Source organism: Telopea speciosissima, chromosome 3 (assembly GCF_018873765.1).
Source record: "Telopea speciosissima isolate NSW1024214 ecotype Mountain lineage chromosome 3, Tspe_v1, whole genome shotgun sequence".
NCBI lineage: Eukaryota > Viridiplantae > Streptophyta > Magnoliopsida > Proteales > Proteaceae > Telopea > Telopea speciosissima.
In genome coordinates, this window is record NC_057918.1 from 10805518 (window position 1) to 10826453 (window position 20936).

The following is a 20936-nucleotide window of genomic DNA, read 5'->3' on the forward strand; positions in this document are numbered from 1 at the left end:
ATGCCTTAACCCTAATTTCAGCATAAGGATCAGTCGATTTGCTGGCGAAGGAGGAAGAAGAAGAAGAAGCAGCAGCACAGAGGAAGAAGAGGAAATGGGAGAAGACGATGCAAAAAGGAAAGTAGGGGAGGGCTAAAAAGGAATACAATAATATTAAGGGTATTTTGGGGTTTTAGATATTTTGTACATGTCACATCATCACTTAATGAAATTTTTTAACGATTAGGTACAATTGATAGAATATTAGAATAGTAGAAGAGAGCGTTATCATTATTCAAAATTTGAGGATTAGGTTGATGTTATGGATACTTAGAGGAGGGGGATGATATCTTTCCTTATTGTTATATTGTAGAAATAGTTTTCTTCCGGAAAAATATCATCCTCCTCCCCTCTAAGTATCCATAATATCAATTCAATCCCTAAATTTTGAATAATGATAATGCTCTTCCCTCCTATTCTAAGATTCTATCAATTGTACCTAATCGTTAAAAAATGTCATTAGGTGATGATGTGACATGTAAAAAATATCTAAAATTTGGGGACTAGATTGATGTTATGAATACTTAGAGGGCAGGGGGATGATATTTTCCCTTATTGTTATATTGCAGAGATAATTTTCTTCCGGGTAAATATCATCTCTCTCCCCTCTAAGTTTTCTTAATATCAATTCAATACCCAAGTTTAGAAAAATATCATCCTCTTCCCCTATTTTATAAAGTTACTATCAACCGTACCCTAACTGTCTAATGCTGTTAAAAAAAAATTTGAAAAGACAAAATCACCCCCCTCTTCTTCTTCTTCTTCCTCCTCTGCAACCCCAACGGCCTCCACAGGCGAAAACCTCAAAGCAGTTGCGGCAGTGGTAAATCTGCAATTTTTCTCCCTTACATGGAGCTCATCGACGGTAAAAACCTCCGCCACCACCACGACGAGCTCCATCTCTTCACTCGCATTCTCCTTCTTCCCCAACCGAAACCCACCTTCTACTCCATCTCTAACTGATATATTTTTTTTTTGTTTTCTAAAATCTCAACCCAGCCGAACCCATCTCTTTGTCCAATTTTTTGAAACCCACTCTCTTCTCCCATTTCTGGAACCCACTCACCGAACCCAATATAAAAATCTTGTGAAAAACCTTGCTTTCTTGATTATTTCTTCGTCTTTGTTTACAGAACCTGCCCTATAAAAATAAAAATAAAAATAAAAAGATTGACTGGGGATTTCTATAGTCTACAATAGATAAATTTAATTGATTTACTGCTATTTTACCAACTAAAAGAGGGAAACAATGGCTAAAACAGAAGATCAAACATAAACATGATTCGCCACTGATTTAAAAGGGGGAATTCGGTTTTCATATGAATTTTTGATCTGGTCTTTCAACAGCGTTATGTGTTGACCGAATCATGTGGAGTTGCAACATTAGAGAATCCAAATGTAGGAACTCGAATTTTGGTTCATCTGGGCAACTTGCTTCAGAAGTTGGTAGTGGTGGTGCTGGCGGTGATCTGGTGTTGATAATTGTTGCACCCATTCGGTGTGATTCCGGTACTGGAAGACGGAGATCTAAAACTATTCGAATCTAGACCGATAACAATGTACTTGTCGAAGAAATACAAGGATCAAGTGAGGATTTGCTGGGATTTAAAGGGGAAAATTTGAAGGAAGAAGCCATGGTAGGGGTATGGATTGAAGTGGAATCGCAGCAATACACCCCTGCTGTTACACCTATCATCTCTGAATTCTTCTTAGCTCCTATGGGAGGCAGAACCCCTGACCAGAAGGCGATCGATGATGGAATCACAACAATAGAATGCCACTAAAATCGTTGGAGGTCAGATCAAGGTGTTGAAGAAAAGAGATTTGAGAAATCGATTTTGGTATTTGTCCATTCTTTGTTTCCACTCAAATCAATGACTTCAATTTGGAGTTTCTTATTCAATAAATTGCAGATCTTGCTACAATAGATAAATTTAATTGATTTACTGCTATTTTACCAACTAAAAGAGGGAAACAATGGCTAAAACAGAAGATCAAACATAAACATGATTCGCCACGATCTTAGGGGGCATTCTATAGTCAAATTTTTTTTTTCAGTTTCAGCTTCAGCTTCAGAAGAAGAGAAGAAGAAGAAGAAGAACGATGAAAATGGGTTTTGATTTTCAGGGAAAAACGATATTAAAAAAGATTAAGGGGGTTTTTTTTTCGTAGAAGATTAAGGGTAATTTGGGGTCTTAAAAAAATTGGACATGTCTACGTCATCAATTAATGATGTTTTTTAACGATTAGGGTACGGTTGATAGTAATTTTATAAAATAAGGGAAGAGGATGATATTTTTCCAAACTTATGTACTGAATTGATATTAAAAAAACTTAGAAGGAAAAGGGATGGTATTTACTCTTTTCTTCCCTATAAATGTATATAACTCCCTACTTTTGAAATTTGCTTTATTGTTTGGACAAAACAAGATTGCGAAATAGCACCATTCCTATTTCTGTTTTTGATAATGTCTCTATTCTATTGGTATTGACTATTTTGCAACTTACAAAAAAATATAATCACTGGTTTGTTTGTCGAATTTGTTAGTCCAGCTGGAGTGGTCCAGGTCAGGAGCACAGTGTATCAAAGAGAGTTCTGCTCCATTTCATCAGAAATAAACTGTCAAATAAACTATTTTCAGTTGGTTACAGTATCTGAAATAAAGTGGTGGCTGGGGATATTATCATCAAAGTACTTGGTTAGTTATTGACATTTCATGTGAATCCAGATTAAAGAGATGCTTTGGAAACCACTCTTATTTGCCACTCTTCCTTGACCTGTGTATCTTTGGCCAGTTAATCCTAAGGGCCAGGGATGAGGGGCACATTTAGTTCTTCAGTTTTAATATTTGGAAAAGGTTCTCTGAACCGCCAGGGCAGAGTACGCTACCTTCTAACATATGTTACTGGTTTGTTATGCTCCATTAGTAATATTACTATACCTTGAAGAAGCACTATTCTATAAGGACCTGAGAAGGGGGAAAAGCAAGGAAATAGAAATCTTCCAAAGAAGCAGCTTTTATGTGTACAAAGTCATTATTTCATACAATCACAAGTGGGACATGTTAATTAGAGAGAGATCGACACGTCAGTGACGAACTTACAACAATGAGGACAAATCATCTTCCTCCACCCCCAGCCACATTCTTTTTGGTACTTGACAAGAGAAACAAGTAGGGGGTAAAAGGATTGTTCACAGGTTAATTAGTTCATCTGAGTTTATGAGATAAATACATTCCAACTGAAAATCCTAAAACAGCAGCTAAAACTATCCCTTTGTTCCTACCAATCATCTCAATTGCAGTTCCTACAGAACCAATCTTAATCCCTATCTCATACTTCTTTCCTCTATCTTGATTTAATCCACCTTTTCCCTCAGTTTTCTTACTCACTTCTCTTTTCCCTTCTTCAGGAATGCCATTGCCGTGATCACTTTTATGATCATTAGTGTCTTTACCATCTTTCTTTGGTTTCTCTTCAATTTTGCAAGTTTCTTGTTTGTTCTGTTCCGCAATTCTGTCTGCGATGAGATGCTGCTCCTTTGGTTCTTCCTCTATCTCATATACTTTCTTTGGTATGATTACGAAGAGGAGGCCACCATCAAATTTACCACTGATTTTATCAATATCTGAATCTACGGGTAAGCTATAATTCTCTTTGAAACGTTTATATATGTTTTCGCTCAACTGCCTCTCTCCACTGATCGTTACAATACTGTTGCTGTTCACTTCTAGCTTCACCTCTTCTTTCTTGAAACCTTGGATCAAAACCACAAAACAACGATTAAGCTTCCAAATTATAAGAATTTGACATTTCCCTCTTTATTCAAAATTCCTTAGAAGATAATGAAATTAGATACCTGGAAGATCAACAAGGAGGACATGGCTATTTGAATCATTGGTCCAATCAGCAATTGGTTGGAAGTCTTCATACACAAGCTGACGCGTGGAGGGTCTTTCTGCAATCCCTCTTCTTCCTCTCATGTTCTCCATGATTGATTGATTGATTGATTGATTGATTGATTGATTGATTGATGAACTAAAAGCTCAAGACTTTGCAGTTTGAACTACTTGGTTTAGAGTTGATCTTGAATGGATTCAGTTTAATCCTTCATATAATGTATAGACTTCTTGAAGAAACAATGAAAACGTGAAACTCCCGTCTCAACTTTCAATAGCTTCTCTTGAGGAATCATAAAATGCTTATTCCAAACTTTCTGTCTAGGAAGGGGTGGTGGCCTCTCTTCCCTGTAGACACTACTGGAGGGAAAGCTAATATTCTTTACCTTTCCCACGTTTAAATTAGATTCAAAAGACTACTTCAGTGTTAGGGTCTACATGCATAAGTTGGGTACATCCAATCCATCCATCCATCCATCCATCCATAAGACACGTGTGTATATTGTGTCATGCAATTCTGTATTTATTTATGGGGAGAATATTCTCTGTGCCAGGGGCGCAAGTTGGGCCCAAACACATGGGGGTGGGCACAATGACCATCCTTCCCCCTGAGTGACAGGCCCATGTGTCTGGGCATAGCCTGCGCTGCGGCATAGAGAACATGAGCCCTTATTTATGTGACTACCAGATTAATCATGACATAAAGCTATGATTCATCCAACCAGCGCAATTTACTATAACGTTCAGGACTGTTAAGCTTTAGGGATTGGTGTGTGGTTTGTGTGATTACACTTTCATCAAAAAAAACAAAAAAAAAAGGTCCAAGACTGTTAGGGAACACTTTATGTCCCTGCTGTAATATCATGTTTGCTATCGTTTCACCTAAAAGTTCGAATTGTTAAGAAAGGACAACATTAATGTTTACATCAACGGATGCAACTCAAGCTATCAAGGTTTAAAGACCCGGAATCGGGATTTGGATCAGTCCTTAGCTTATAAATATTAAGAGACTACCGGTTCAATTAGGATCGATCCAATCCAGAACGGCCTCGACCAATTCTAATCTGGTTTGACAAGAATCGACCAATGCGGTCTGGTTTTTTAATCACTGCAAGCCACAGCTTTGTTGAATGTTGAGCTTAAACAAATAAAGGTTATGCCTTGGCCCTGGAGTTAGTCTCAGGCTGGCGGCTGACCTGCTTTGCACATTACGTATTTACCAGCGTATTGAATTTTTATTATGAAAAGAATAAGTTCAAGTGGTATACGAATTTAAACTAAGGTTTTTTGGAATAATATAAAGGATTAATTTCCATGTCAAGTTCTAAGTTTTTATTTTAAGGTTTACTTGGACTGTCAGTTATATTGAGCCATACTTTTTTTCTTTTTTTTTTTGTTTTAAATAGAGACTGTGGCCATTCTTGAAGGGTGATTACTCCCCTACACAGTGATCTTGCACTCACAAGTTGAGCTGAGAAAACTCTAGTGAGAGACCAAACTACTAAAGTACTATTCATTTATATGGTGGAGGCGATGTTGGAAATGTGTCCAGATCATAGCTAGTAAAAATGGGAACGGCAAAAAAATGGAGTATTATTGTATGGGTTTTAAACGGTAAAAATTTACAAACGAACGATCAAATAAAATGGTCAAAAAAACAGAGAATGATAAAAAACGGAAAACGAACGGTACAGGTTTTAAACATTTATATTTAAAAAAAAAAAAACAGAACGAAAAATGGCACTATTCTCATATAAATTAAGGAATTTTTATTGAAATACATGCTTCTAATTTCTATATCCGTGCATTGACCTTGAGTTGAAGGTGGTATCATGAAAAATGTAGCCATTCGAGTCATCTTTACGTTGGTGAAAGAATCAGCCCGAACACAGTTTGGGAGAGAAATGGTCACTTAAGTCCAAGGTCTTAAAAAACGTCAAAAAAACGAAAACATATTTTAAACAAGTTTAAAACGGGAATGCTTGCCGTTTGCCGTTTTTTAAAACAATAAAAAATGAGAACACATTAAACGCATTTTTGCTAACAGTGGTCCAAATTGATTAATGGGGTTGTCTTTGTAATAGCATTATCCTATTAAGAAACTTAGAAGTCATTTTAAAGGGCAAGCGAATGCTACCTGGTGTCCTGATCCAATGGCCCTTGTGCCAACACGGGGTCAATGGGAGCATGCATGCAAGTATCATGGGGAGTAGGATTTCCGCCTTTTTATGGGGGCAAAGCGGTTATTTTGCATCCACTTGTGTTTAGCCACAAGGGCCACACGATTAGGTAGCGTTCTTTTCCCCCATTTTAAATTAGGAAACTAGATTATAATCCCCAATAAAGAAAGGACATGGGAAGGAATGGTCGCCCACTTCAGCTAGCACTCCTCTTTGTCTCTCTCCCCTATATTTTTTAGGGTTTTTACTACCCTATTTTTGTGTTGCTTCCCTTTCTTCTCTCCTAAACAGTGAGATCAAGGTTTTGAACCTTAGGATTGAGTGAGTTAAGGTGAACCTCTCCTTAATGATCATGCAAGTCTTGCCGGAGTGTTCGTGACATGAAATCCCTTATGGTTTTTCTCTTTTTTTTGGGTAAAAAAATCCCTTATATTACTAGGTTGTGAAATAGCTAAGTTTCTTTCACCTCAAAAAAAAAGAAAAAAAAAAGCTAAGTTTCATAGGAGGCACCGCAATTATGGTGTTCAAGATATTTATTTTCCCTTTCTATGAGTTGTTACCTATACCTACCTACGTGAGGGATGAACTTAGGGCTAATGAGATTAGATAACTAAATTTATTTTTCAGCATTTCCAATGAATCCAACTTACAAAACTCGCCACCATCTTGAAAGGAATTGACAAAGAGAATCAAAGTTTGAAAGAGTATAGATTTCATAGCACTAGTCTATGGATCCGACTCCTCTCCAGGGAGCTCAGAGCCCAGGGCACGTCTAGGGGGCATCCAAGGGTTGGGTTGTGCCGCACACATCTTGGTGCACACCTAGGGATGTGTGCTGCACAGCCCAACGCTGGATGCTCTCTGGAGAGGAGCCTAATCTAACTATGAGGAGACCATTCCAAGCAAAATCTATGCTCTGGGGAGAGTACCACCAGTGTCTTGAGTCATAGGGGTCTTAACTCTTCAATTGGGTAAGCCTTCCATTACTCATTAGAAGTTCTAAAACTCTCTTTTGTAGTGATTGGAGCAACCCACCTGAGAGTAGCATAAATATGCATTTACTGTTCTCGTCTACAAATTAAGCTTGTTAGATTCCAATTTAAAATCTCAAACTACAAGGTGAAGGGACCAACAAGCACATGAAGACACATTCAAGGTCTTAGACAATCGATATGTGACAGATTAGGGAAAGGCGACCAAGAGATGACTCTATTACCATGTTGAAGCTTGGGGATCAAGCCCAAAATATTATAGCCCATGATTTCTGTTCCTCCTTTGCGTGAGTCTAGGCTTTTGGGTTGGACCCTCCAATTTGGTATCAAAGTCCAAGATTCTTATTCCTCCCCAGTCCATCATTTCATGTATTTGGTATTGCCCCATTCTACCAACATGCAAGGGGAAGTGTTGAAATCTGCACTGACGTTTCTCACTTATTTTAATCATATGGGAACCATATGAGTGATATCGTTTTCCAACCCCTCATTGGTTATAGTGTATAGATTCCTTCTTACACTGCCCTCATAGAAACCCTCTCCCTTTAGTTATTTACCTGAACCGTGAACCACAACATCCTTAAAATTTTAAGGGAAAAAGGCTCTCTGAGCCTAAGGCAGTACACTGCATGGATAATATTTTAAAAAAAAATTAGAAAAGAAAATAGTGTGAGAGGATGGAGAGTACTTGCTTGCTCAAGAACCCTCCCCTCCCAAAATTTAAAAATCTAATGCTATAATGAGGCAGTGAATAGATATGGTGGAGGGTTGAATCTTTCAACCCCGTTGACCAGCTAAAATGAAGAATTAAGAAAGGGGGGGAAAAAAAAAAACACAAAACAAGAGATGAAACGGTTATTGGTCAAGTGGAAGGCCTACCTTGTCGCCCCATTTCTCACCCTCAGGTTTTTCTCTGTTTTTGGGGTATCCGTTGCAATATATATAAAGTAAAGAGACAAATGGTTTCACAACCCACGTCAACCGAGACAATATCAAGAATGGTGTAAAGAAGTAAGCGTGGGTTCTATTCGTTGGTTTTGACCCGGGTCTAGCTACTCTTTTATCTCTGAATCTATCTTTACCTTTCGCTATCGCTCTCATCCAATATCACGGTTATCAAAATCTGAAGTTCTAAACACACAAGATAAACAAACAGATAATAAAATGGAGTTAGCTAATAAGCCCAGCATCTTCTTTTTCTTCTTCTTCTTCTTGTTCACCTATGCCGTGAAGGCCCATATAGCGGACTTTGATGAGGTGTGGCAGCAGCGAGCCAAGGAGGCCGAGAAGCGCACCAATGACAGCTACGAATCCGATCCTGAGGCAGTCACCACTCGATTCAACTCACATGTCGACAAGTGGGTCCCCCACCCCCCCCCCCCCCTCCCCCTCCCCCTCCCCCTTAGTCTTCTCAATTTTTACCTTCATAAACTTGGATTTTATCTTTTATACTATATATAGGAAATTTGGATATGCTTCTTACTTACGGGGATAGAACTGGAATTTACCTACATGATGGATGGGTACAGGGCGTTGAAGAAAGCTTCGAGTAACAACACGAGAAGGACGTTGCTGAGAGGCGGAGGGCCATGCCTGGCAACGAACCCAATAGACAGGTGCTGGAGGTGCCAGGCCAACTGGGCCAAGAATCGAAAGAAGTACGCCAAGTGCGTGCTGGGCTTCGGCAAGAAGACTAAGGGTGGCAAGAACGGCCGTATCTACGTCGTCACTGACCCCTCCGACAGCGACATGGTCAACCCAAAGCCCGGCACCCTCCGTTACGCCGTCATCCAGAAGGAGCCACTCTGGATCATCTTTGCCCACGACATGAACATCCGCCTCAGCGAGGAGCTCATTATGTCCTCCTACAAGACCATCGACGGCCGTGGCTCCAACATTCACATCGCCTACGGCTCTGGCATAACCCTCCAGTACGTCGATGATATCATCATCACTAACCTCCACATCCACAACATCTACTCCGGCAGCGGCGGCCTTATCCGTGACTCCGTCGACCACTACGGCATGCGCACCCGCAGCGACGGTGATGGCATTTCCCTCTTCAGCGCCACCAACATTTGGATCGACCATGTGTCCATGTCCCGCTGCGCGGATGGACTCATCGATGCCATCATGAGTTCCACCGCCATTACCATCTCCAATAACCACTTCACCACCCACAACGAGGTGACGATACTAGATGATTTCTCTAACGAACTTAATATAACTAACTAGAAATCGGCCGAGTTTCTTTCCAAGTCGACTCACTGATGCTGGTGCATTATTATTATTATGTTAATAGGCGATGCTGTTCGGAGCAAGTGACAGCTACTCCGCTGACGAGAAGATGCAAATAACTGTAGCATTCAACCACTTCGGGACGGGATTAGTACAGAGGATGCCCAGGGTACGATATGGATTCGTCCATGTAGTAAACAACGATTACACCCACTGGGAAATGTACGCCATTGGTGGCAGCTCACACCCAACCATCGTCAGTCAGGGCAACCGCTTCATCGCTCCAACTACATTGACAGCCAAGGAGGTTACCAAGAGGGATTACGCAACCGAGGACGTGTGGAAGAACTGGGTGTGGAGATCTGAGGGTGATCTGATGATGAATGGTGCCTTCTTCGTCCAATCTGGATCCCCATTAAAGAAAAAGTCCTTCTCCAACAAGGACAGCATCAGCCCAAAGCCCGGCACCTTTGTCACCAGGCTTACTCGCTTTGCTGGTGCACTCAACTGCAAGATTGGCAAGCCTTGCTAAATTGGTTCTTCTTCTTCAGACACTTCACCTTAGTAGCCTACCGTGCTTAAACAAAGAGCAACTGTGTAGGCGTGTAGGTCAGGGATAAGATCAGCACCTTTAGCCCATTGAGGGTGTGCTTCTTCTTCTTTGGTTTTAGTTTCTAAGGAAAAAAATTAAAAAGTAGAGAAATAAAAACGGAAACAAGAGGGTGAAGAGAATGTTCATATATATAGATTTGTATTAGCTACTGATTCAATTTATTGGTAATATATTACTACTATTTTCTTCTTTACTCTCTCTATCTCTCCTTTTCTTCCAGTCCCACCACCACCCGGCCCCCCACTAAAGAACTAAGGATTACCGCACACATAACAGAGAAACAGTGAAACAAGGACAATAGGCATCTTCAATGATTTCCTCTGTTGCTTAAACACATAATAAGAAACAGCAAAGATGAATGGTATTCTTCAGTCAAGGGCCATGCGACAAGATAATTGTATGTATAGTTTTGGGGCTGCCTTCAATTATTGAAGGCCAGTGCAGCCCATGGCTACAGAGTGAAAACCAAAAGCCAGAGGTGAAAGGCTTGGAGCCATGGACATTAAAGAAATAAAGACTTTGGAACAAGTGAAAACTGAGAGCGAAGAACAATAACTTCCCCACCTCGAACTAACCTTTCGTTCAGAAATGGTCCACTTGTTTGGATGGCCTCGATCATCTGGAGTAGATTGTTGTTTGGCATACAAGGTTTTCCAAGGAGCATAGATTTGTTAGTCTGCACGCACCTGCACATATCAATGCTTGAGTCATGTTATACGATCATAACTTAGTACTTCATCAGTTCCTCTCATAGAATCGACGAAAGAGGCTGCATATCACAACATCCAGTGCTTAGCTTGCAACTTGGCTCATCATTTTACATCCATTACAATGATTGGCATGCATCTTGCCCAGAGTGACAGCCATTACTGCTTATAAAATATATCTGAGCCGGTTTGCTTGCTAGTAGCTCTGCTGCTTCTATGCACATTGGGGATGATGGATCCGGATGTATTTTAACTGATAGGGGAGAGGGAGGGGGGGGGGGGAGGTACAAGATTCAAGTGAAAAAGCAAAGTAACTAGTATAAATTTATTCCCTGATAATTATTCCTTCTTGCCATCAAACATGTCCCAACAAGGGTTTATGAATTCAATTAAAAAAATAAGAGGTTTGACTGAAGACCGTATAAAATGGGGCCAACCATGGTGAGGGTTCAGTCCAGAATATGCACGTAAGCTGATTGATTTGGATGCCTTCCTCTTTGATGGAGCTTTATGTTTTCTTTGTTGTGATTATCTGCCACCAAGCAAACTCATCTCTTTAAGCAAAAGGGTTACATGATCAAATTTAAATTCTTAATGTGCTGCAACTCTGGAAACAGAACACTCCATTTTTCTTTTTCTAAACCATCTAGTTTATCTCTCTTATCTTAAGATACTGACTACTAACTGAAAAAAGTCCAGAAACATCTTCAGGACCTAGTACAAAGCCACAAATACTATGGTCACTCCTGTCATACAACCTGAAAGCAGATAAACAAAATGTTCCACACATGCACAAAGACACCATAACACTGTTTAGAGAGTTGAATATTCAAGATCAAACAGTTTACTGAACAACCCTGAGAACTGAACAAGTATACTGGCATTGTGGCCACTTTGAAGTATTCGGTATTAGAGATTATGCATTATTGAATTAAGCTCCCCCCAAGCAAAGAAGAAATGTATAAAATCCTGAAACAATAGTTTTTAAAGCATAAAGCCATACTCGGAACTGCTAACCTTTCCATTCGATTTCCCCCATGTTTTCACTTCTGTACTAAGAGAGAGGCACCTCACGCTGTATCAACTTGGAGAACTGCCAAGAAGAGATACCAGTATAAAAAATGGCCATGGCCTTTCGCAGACAATGGTCATATAAGAATTGTACAAAGTGAATGCTCTCTATATTAAATTGATATTATTATATAAGTACACATAAAATTAAGTACGTAGAGAGAGAGAGAGAGAGAGAGAGAGAGAGAGACCTGGGATGTCTTCAATTCCAGTTCTTCCCACTCTAAAGATGAATTAGTCCCTTCAACTATCCCAGCTCCAGCATAAATTAATGCATCAATACCCTAACACCCAACTTAGTCAACATTAAATATCTAAGATGTGTAGGTCTGTCATAAATGCTAAAGAATGTTCATGGATGTGATACATAACCACGACATTCTAAAAGTATCCCCAAAGGTGCTTAAATAGGGGAAAATAATCTAACCTTTCCTACCAGGGCGGATCTAATCCCAACAGCAAATTCAGTCTCCCTTCCACCAAACCAACCAACTGGGCCAGCATACATTCCACGATCAAACATTTCTGAACAACAATAAGATACTGAGATTAAAGGATAAAGACACTTTCACTTGAAATAGCATCCAGAAAGAATTTCTTGCAGTTACGTTCCATAAATTTGAAAAACCTTTAAATGCAACAGTGATAATTCATATCGTCGAATCCATTTATCAAAAAGAATCCAGCTATTATCTTACATTTAGGTTCCATTTGCCTAAACAACCTTAAATTAGCTCAGGAATAAACTGATCTATCTCATATAGCCTATTCATCAAGAAAAACAAAGCTATTAAGAGAATCAATGCACTTAAAGTATTGTGTTGTAAGGTGGTCTCAAAAGAAACTTGCACACCTCAGCAGGAGCTGTGGATCTACCTAGATTGTATAGTCACCAGTCATTATACAGAACAACAATGATAACTAAAGAGGAATGAGGGGGAATAAGAAATATCCGACGCCTCCTTCCCCCCCCCCCCTCCCTGAAATTTTTGTTCTTCGAACTCAAAAAACAATTGAACATTAGGACTGAGAAGGACCAAAAAAAAAAGAAAAGAGAAGGACCAAAAGCCCGACGATTATGTTCTTGTTGCATGTATTGTAAATCATAGGTAATACAATTCCTGTACTCACCAGTTTCTGCAATAAACCGCCGAGCCTAAGCCCGACGATTATGTTCTTGTTGCATGTATTGTAAATCATAGGTAATACAATTCCTGTACTCACCAGTTTCTGCAATAAACCGCCGAGCCTCTTCTGTTGGAAATCCACAAACTGCTGGAGTAGGGTGAAGAGAAGACAAGATGTCAAACTGGAAAAATAAAATAAAGCAAATATCAAAACCATTCCAAAATAAAAGTTCAGGTGATACAATAGTCAAACTTGCCAAGAATTAACAGAATCCTATACACGACGGAAATTAAGCAGGAGAGATAATATTAGTTATTTTCATATCGCCAAACAATGGTGAAAAATATAGAAGAACATAAAATTAGACTAGTAGTTTCTGAATTGCAATCGAATTCTTACAATTTCCATTTTCTTGCAGACTTCCCTCACCACACAGGGTTTTGTTTATAAGGTATGTAAAGGCTCCATGGGCTTCTTCCTTGGTAATAACAACTTCCAGAAACATGAAACTTTCTAAAACTCATAGTTCTGAAACAATCTAATCTAAACATTAACAAGAGCATATACACAAGAATCCTAATTAATTTCAAAACTAAAAAACTCTACATGGAAGAAATAGAAAAAATATGAGATCCATGTAAGAAAGTCATTGACAGGCTGAGCATATGGATTAAAGAGAACTCGTGCAATGATATTTAAGGAGATAGATCTACATCTTTCCGGAGACAGTTTACCTCATCATCTTCACTTCTTAACCTGCCTGACAATCCAGCATAGAGGTGTTGTACTCTTGGGAATTTTCTAATTGCTTTTTTAGGTTCTACCAAGACCATATTGCAGATAACCTGCACTGCATATTTTCAGAAATGAATAGAGGCATGGAAGGGTCTTCTTCCAAAACAATTTACCTATAATATCAATAAAATAGAATAACTACAAGATGTAGCACCGAATAAAAGATGTGACAAGATGGACCTAAGTACTACCAAATTGCCATGCATCTGGCATTACAATATACAGAACTAGAGGTGTCTGCAGAAGGGTATCGAAGTCAACTTGCCTCTAGCTTTCTTCTAATGCTCTCTCGTACAATTATAAACTCAACATGGTCCTTAGGACTGTAAATAAGAGAGGGTCAACAATAAATTTTTCAGGATGGCTTTTAATTTGGAATAAGCAAATGGAATTATTTCTAATATCTGATTGGTAGACCAATTTTCGGTATGTTGAAAGATAGAAAACAAACCTGGAAAGTAAATCACGTTCTATCTGAAGATCTAGAGCCACCAATGCACCTCTTGCACGAGTTCCAGCTAAAGCCTCACTGCAAACGCTACAGTTTTTCCGATGAAATAGTTGCTCTGGCTATTAAAATGTTCAGACAAGTAATTACTTAGGGCAGTCACTTAATCAAAGCTCAAATTTGATTTCTATTGAACATATTTCAGCAGTATTATCCCATTATTTACAAAATATCTTACAACATGCAACATCTAGTTCATAACTGTCTATACTTGCCATACATAAGAAAATTCTAATCTACAGAAACTTCCATCAAAGATGGCAGGGAAAGGAAGACTAGAAGATGTTTCCATGTTTGTACAATCTACCTATTGTACATATTAGCAATGTCTTTTGCAAAAATGAAGCTCTCACAACAAGTACTCCAATTATTAAGAAAAATATATCCTACTTTTGTATTAGAAATATTGAATCATGAACAAGACAAAAAGAAAGCATAACTGAACAGCATATGTAATGATACAGGAAAAATCACAACGGAGTTTATCAAGATTTTTACAAATGGGCATGACTGGTAACAAGACAGTTTCATTAGAAGTATTCTCAAAAGCGTGGAAGGTTTACTGACTACAATTTATAATTTTAGATTCTTAACCCTGTAGTTTCCACCCTAATGTTATGTCCCTGCTTTGCTCCTCAAGTTCGAGTGAATTTTTCAGTCAAGTATTACAGGAAAATAGACATTAGGCCAGCATCTTTGAATTACAAACTTCATTACATTTTTCTGGATGGTTGGTTCAGTACACAAATGAGTAAGGATGGATTCCAGGCCAAATTTCTGGTAGCAAGACACAACTTTTACCAATCTGGCAATCAGAGGAGCCATTCTATGGCTAGCTTTAACTATTGTTATCTCCACATCGACATTGCAGGCCGCGTCTGTATCTTTCCCATCTTATTTGAGGCTTTTTTTTTTTGGGAGGGGGGGGGGGGTTGGTCAATGTATGTTGTGCTGGTTTTCAGTTGATGATAATTGGGTTAGATCAGCTCCAGAACCAAAGCCGTGGTATCAACACAATGCTACGAAATAAAGAATCCACTGACTATATCTTATTTTTTCCACCAGAGAAGCACTTCTCTTCCATGGTTCATAACCAACATTCATGTTGGCAGTGTAAATGTCATGCTATGGATACTCCGTACTCGAACTACGCTGATGGTTAAGTCTCTTGTTTGGAACAGAGTAAGGTAAAATAATAACCTTAGGTTTACATATAGTAGCAAAATTCTCTATTTAATCAGCGAATCCATTAAAATAAGTGTAGATCCATCAGTAACACTAATACCTAGGAGCCCAAGTATAAATTATGAATAACAAGAAAAATTGCAAGTGCTCAAAATCTCCAGTGGAACAAAATCTAAAAGGTTGTTCCCTTGATCAATTAGTGTTTGGACCACAGATTTCTTGGGATTTAGGTACAACATTGAAGTCACAACATAGCAGGCAGAGGTTCTGAATAAGATATAACTATCAATTGGTGTTCTTTCATTTCATATGTCAGTTTCAGACTTTCAGTGAAGTGATTCACTGTGGATCATCTTGGAAGTTGTACCTAATAAGTAATAAGAGCCATCTAGTCATTGGAACCATTCTTTTGGGATTTAAACACCAAATATTTTTCCCTAAAATATCAAGATGTTAAATTAGGCAATAAAATGGGTCAAAGGATTATTGCATTGTGCCTTAGGACTGCTTGAAATTACACTGGGATATATGTTCTCTATTGATGGACCTTAGAATACTTTCCAGACTTGGTCATTGAAGACCATAACAACAAATATTTCAGTTGAAAATATCAGCAGAAATTGCAAGTAAAAAAGAGCAACAAAGTGCAATTGTTCCATTGCAAATAACAAAAGCATGCGAGTCTATGCAAGGAGGGCATATATTTCCTGACATCTGATTACACATACAGTGTTTCCAATAAATGCCGGTGCATCAGGTGGCTGAATACAAAATTGATAGGCATTTTGTCCTTCCACCTGCACATATTTCATTGGACGTACAGAATTTTAAATTGAATCTGAACTCCACATAGAGAATGATTGTTGAATATGAAATAGGATAAAGAAAACAGTACCTGTAAACAAGCTAACCATGCTAGAGGATCAATATCATTATTACCAACCACTCTAGTACTGCGTGCAAGTACAACCTAAATTTTCATCACAAATTTAAGGAATCCAATTATGCAATGAGAGTCTGGAAAGCCTTGGGGTATTACATGATGTGTTAGAAAAACAGAACATGCAAATGAAAGAGAGAGTTTACTCCACTACCTTCGTTAGTCCTGAACCACTTCTGTTTATCATTTGTAAAGCTCTGTTTACAGTGACATCCCAAGAAGCCTTCCTGGGAATGTGATTGTTGTGAAGGATGAATGCTATTGGGACTTCTGTTTGTAATTTGGCAACAACAGAAGAGACCTGAATTATCAAAGATAAAAACAGAGAAAGGATCCACGTAAATTAAGCCATTTCAATTCAGAAATATGCTGAAGACATGATTAATTAACTGGTATCCATCATCAGGTCAGGACCTGGCACATCGTAGCTTGAAGCAAATCTACTGCTTTTCTCCAAGACCACAAGAATGTTTCGTCCCAAGCAATATTTATAGCAAGAATGGAACTTCCTTCAAGCTCATCAAACTCAACCTGTCATTTAGGTCCTTGCAACACGTATTTTAAATACCAAGTTGAAAAATAAACTGAAATTATTGTTCTTCAAGTATTGTGAAATCAGAAACTGCTTTAAAAACTGAAATACAAAACAGCAGTTAGGGCTACCTGAGGAATCATAAAGTAAAATGAACCAAAACCTTCCCATTCGTGAGAAATATTAGCCATTGCATCAAACCGGATAGCCCCATAAGCACGAATCAATGGGCAATCCTTAGAGAGGAACCTTTCATCATTAAACGAAAAGAAATAGCAGAAATTCATATCAGAATTACAAGTCATGAAAGCAAAATATATAAAAATAAATCTAATTTGTGATACCTCTTTATACACTTCCAATCATCCTTCGAGAAGGGATGTAAGTCCCGGAAGTAGACTGCGGATCCCACACCAGCGATACTAACCAACTTCTTCTCAGAACTCTGGCACTCCCCATTGGTGGAGTCGGAGAAGAGATCGAGCTTGGAGCTCTGACTTCTGGCAGAGAAGTAACAACGAGGAAGTTGGTGCTGCGCATGGAGCCAACCGATGGCTTTGAACTGCTCAAGAATTGGGACCTAAAGATCCGGTACATCTTAGATTGAACAATTGGTATTGTTTTCTTCTTTCAGAATTCAAGATTCGATGATATGAGCAGTGAAAAGATGAATCGGTTTGTAAAAATTATGGTTAACTCGCTACTTTAAATGGGTTTCTGAAACAGAAAACTACTTCAAAATACGATCAGCGCGGGAATGATCACATCGGGAAACAGGGTAGCGTGGGACCCAAGCGGCCAAGCCCAACTGTCTAAGTAGACTTGTAGTTGTCTGGCCGTCCGACCTAGAATCTGAGATATAGTCACAGCCACTGGAATGTCAATGGCCGGGCTTGGCCTTAACCCTAGCCCAACCCTAAGAGCCTCAATTTAAACCCAAGCCCAGCCCGACCCTGTTGGGGTCAAATATACTCTCAATACAGCCTAATCCTGACAAGGTTTTTCCAAGCTCGGTTTGACCCGGTCTTGATTGGCCCTGATCGCCCATTGAATAGTGAAATTAACAAAGCCTATCGTGGTGTATCACAACCCACTAAACAAAGCCGCAACTTCTCTGCAATGTTTAGATGGAATCTAACTCCACTTAGGTTCCCTTCTCGGTCAGATTCGTAGGTTCCTCTCATAGGGGACTGGAAATGACGATCTCACCCCCTGCCCGAACACACTGCCCGGCTGGGATGAGGTCGTCATTTCCGCCCTCCCTATGAGAGGAACCTACGAATCTGATCATACAGGGAACCTGAGAGGAGAAATATTCGTGGGCCATTGATTGAATTTAAAAAGCCTGATGGACCCCAAGCGGACATGAGAACGATGACTGAGGAGCCACCGTCCAATCCTAATCCAGAAATCCGGATAGTAATCCGAATAGCAGATAGGATACGATGAGAGAGGTCAGAGTGGATGAGCATATGAGATAGCAAGCCAATCCGGATTCTGGAAACAGGATCTTTTGAAGACCTTCGAAAGCTGTGAATCCGGATAAGACATCGAACAAGAGGGGTGTTTATGTGGTTCTATCTCAATCAAAAACGTGGACAAATTTGAACCTGCCAAGTGACCATAACATAAGGGCAATTTTGGACTTTTACTATTTCTTACGAATGATGATGAGTGCAGAAAACCGACTGTTATCACTAATTAACTATTATTAACTTTGTTTAATTAAATGATTTGAGTTTAACTTTAATGAGGTGATAACTGATAAGGCAGTAAACTGAAGAGAAAGAGAAAGAGAAAGAGAAAGAGAAAGAACTCTCCCCAGAAGAGCAGGGACGAAGAAGAGAGGGAAAATAGTACCTGGAGACGGATAATTCCGGAAGTAGAAGTAGGAGGATCGGATTTTAACTCGGATATGGCCGAGTTGAGGTGATCCATGGCCAATGCAGGGGTTGGAACGGCTAGGAAAGTGCGAGTCTCGATTGTTCCAACAGGGGTTCTTGGGTCTCCCTCGCACCCGTTCATGGTCAGCAAAAATCCATTATTATTCTGATCATATCTCTAAAACAACAGTTCAATACAAAACCCAGTTGGTGAAATTCAAAATCTCTTCATATATGCACAGATAAGGAAATTAGAAATGAATAACAGTAATTCACATTCCATTGCCATTTAGATTTGGAGAGAGAGAAATTGATGAAATACAGATGAAAGGAAGAAAGGGTAGAAGGAGAAAGAGGGGGGATAGCAATTGAAGAGGACAAGAAATGGGTTGTTTAATGCTTACTTGATGAGGAGGTGAAGGAACAGAGTAACGTGTTGAAACTGGAGAGGCTGAGAAACAACACTTCATGACTAGCTCCGGAGCCGTTAACCCTACAATGGATCGAGCTGCCGCTGCCATGAGAGACACCTACTCCTCCACACACACACGCTCTCACGTACTTGCAGAAGAGAGTCACAGACGGAGGAAGAGTATACTCTGGACTCCAGAGCAAGTTTCGACTTTCTAGTGGGCTGCAATGGAGACCTTGGCTATCTCCTTACATGTCTTTTTTTGCTATTTGAGCTTCTGTCCTTTCCTCAAGTTATTTTTTTTATTTTGTATATATATATATGGGCCTTATCAAAAATATATATATATGGGGCGGTGTTCTCTGTGTTGCAGCGCAGCCTGCACCCAGGCACATAGGGGTGGGCGCAATGATCACCCTGCCCCTGCATAGGCTGCCCATGTGCTTAGGCGCAGGTTGCACTGCGGCACAGAGAACATTCTCCCTATATATATATATATATATATATATATATATATATATATATATATATATATATATATATATATATATATATATATATATATATATATATGGGGAACACCATAGGAAGAGATCTTTTTCATTATATATATTTTCGGGGGTTGGAACCTGGAGGAGAGAAAACTCTGTCCCATGGCCCCTACGCCAACGCAGGGCCAATGGGAGTGCTTGGAAGCATCAATAGGGGTGGAATTTCCACCTTTAATAGGGGTGGGATGGTTGTTATATGGAGGGTTGTGTTTGAGCATAGGAACCATGTTCTCAGACAGGCTTCTCTTTCCAAGTCTCCCATCTCTTATTGGGTCAGAATATAGCTCCATTCAAAGCAAGGCTTATGCTTTTTCATTCCGGGGTTCCCTAGCACACCTATTCATACCACATGGGAAGGCGACGATGATGTGATGATATGGCCATTTCGACCATTGGACATAGTCTGAATTAACCACATATCCTACCCAAAAAAAAAAAATTAGCCACATATTAAATCTCAAAACTTAATCTAACTAAAAGGAAGAAAAAAAATAGTGTGAGCTATGTCATTAATGCTCCCATGTGCTTTGATCCGGAAAAAGATAGGAGTGTTGATGTAGGCCATGCCAATACCTCTAACCTATAATCAAATACCCTTCAATTACTTAACATGCATTCATGTGTATTTCTATATACAACGATTGATACTTCGATCACTACATTTCTCTCTTTTTTATATCAATTCTTTGTTTTGGTACTTTAAACTTGAAAGAGGCTGGAACTTAACATGTGATGACGGGACATTGAGGTCTTCCCATCCACATGATTCCAGCCAAAAACGACATGGTAGGAATTTGTTTCTACCTCAACAATCTAGGAAACCCCCCTCCCCCCTAAATTCACAGATTTAATTTAAAGGCAAAAATCCTCTCTTGCTTCCTTTTGAGGTGGTTCCATTGGTTGAAGATATTAACAGCTTTGTCTATTCTTATTTTGATTCTGTTATATTCATCTATATTCTCAAGGAGATTAATAGTGTGGCTGACTCCCTAGCTTGGATGGCCTTGTTTTGTACGTATGAGACATCTTGGCCTTTAACCACTCCTTGGTTATCTGAAGTTTGTAACTCAGACACCTTGCATTTTACATGCTTTTTCAATAAATAAGTTCATATTCTACCCAAAAAAAAAACATTAAAGGCCAAAATATAAGTGATGGGCTTCCTCTATGACCCACCTTTATTGTGCCATGTGGAATAATGATGTGGCATATTTAACAGTTGGGCAGAGAGTACATACATAGTCTAAATTAGTCACCTGTCAA

The 20936-nt window shown here is 39.2% G+C and overlaps 4 protein-coding genes across 14 annotated transcripts in view; 1 reads left to right on the forward strand and 3 right to left on the reverse strand.

Moving 5' to 3' along the window:
• Positions 1 to 3063: 3063 nt before the first annotated feature.
• On the reverse strand, positions 3064 to 4040 carry LOC122653795 (inactive protein RESTRICTED TEV MOVEMENT 2-like). Its single transcript, XM_043847734.1, has 2 exons — positions 3899 to 4040; positions 3064 to 3796 (listed from the first exon to the last, which is right to left on the reverse strand). Exons 1-2 carry the CDS (start codon positions 4029 to 4031, stop codon positions 3249 to 3251), a joined length of 681 nt encoding a protein of 226 aa, XP_043703669.1. The 5' UTR covers positions 4032 to 4040; the 3' UTR covers positions 3064 to 3248.
• A 4218-nt stretch (positions 4041 to 8258) lies between these two features.
• Positions 8259 to 10151, forward strand: LOC122653794 (pectate lyase-like). Its single transcript, XM_043847733.1, has 3 exons — positions 8259 to 8468; positions 8640 to 9297; positions 9413 to 10151. The coding sequence occupies exons 1-3, from the start codon at positions 8275 to 8277 to the stop codon at positions 9878 to 9880; spliced, it is 1320 nt and encodes a 439-aa protein (XP_043703668.1). The 5' UTR covers positions 8259 to 8274; the 3' UTR covers positions 9881 to 10151.
• Positions 10152 to 10960: 809 nt separating this feature from the next.
• On the reverse strand, positions 10961 to 19290 carry LOC122656807 (isochorismate synthase, chloroplastic-like). Of its 11 annotated transcripts, none has more exons than XM_043851467.1 (16): positions 19115 to 19290; positions 18688 to 18888; positions 17172 to 17407; positions 16959 to 17076; positions 16710 to 16826; positions 16450 to 16596; positions 16251 to 16325; positions 16084 to 16152; positions 14114 to 14232; positions 13928 to 13985; positions 13602 to 13712; positions 12964 to 13048; positions 12167 to 12264; positions 11931 to 12023; positions 11684 to 11761; positions 11067 to 11197 (listed from the first exon to the last, which is right to left on the reverse strand). In XM_043851467.1, exons 1-15 carry the CDS (start codon positions 19229 to 19231, stop codon positions 11723 to 11725), a joined length of 1683 nt encoding a protein of 560 aa, XP_043707402.1. In that variant the 5' UTR covers positions 19232 to 19290; the 3' UTR covers positions 11067 to 11197; positions 11684 to 11722. The 11 variants fall into 11 exon arrangements, 7 of the variants coding, with proteins under 7 accessions (XP_043707398.1, XP_043707399.1, XP_043707397.1 ...); XR_006332172.1 differs by having other exon boundaries at positions 11080 to 11197; positions 11670 to 11761; XM_043851468.1 differs by having other exon boundaries at positions 11112 to 11200; positions 11686 to 11761.
• The window catches only part of LOC122656806 (FACT complex subunit SSRP1), a 41757-nt gene continuing 35168 nt past the window's right edge, over positions 14348 to 20936 (reverse strand). The window contains exon 16 of the mRNA XM_043851460.1: positions 14348 to 14360. The gene's annotated coding sequence lies outside the window, so the exon portion shown is untranslated. The remainder of the gene's footprint in view (positions 14361 to 20936) is intronic.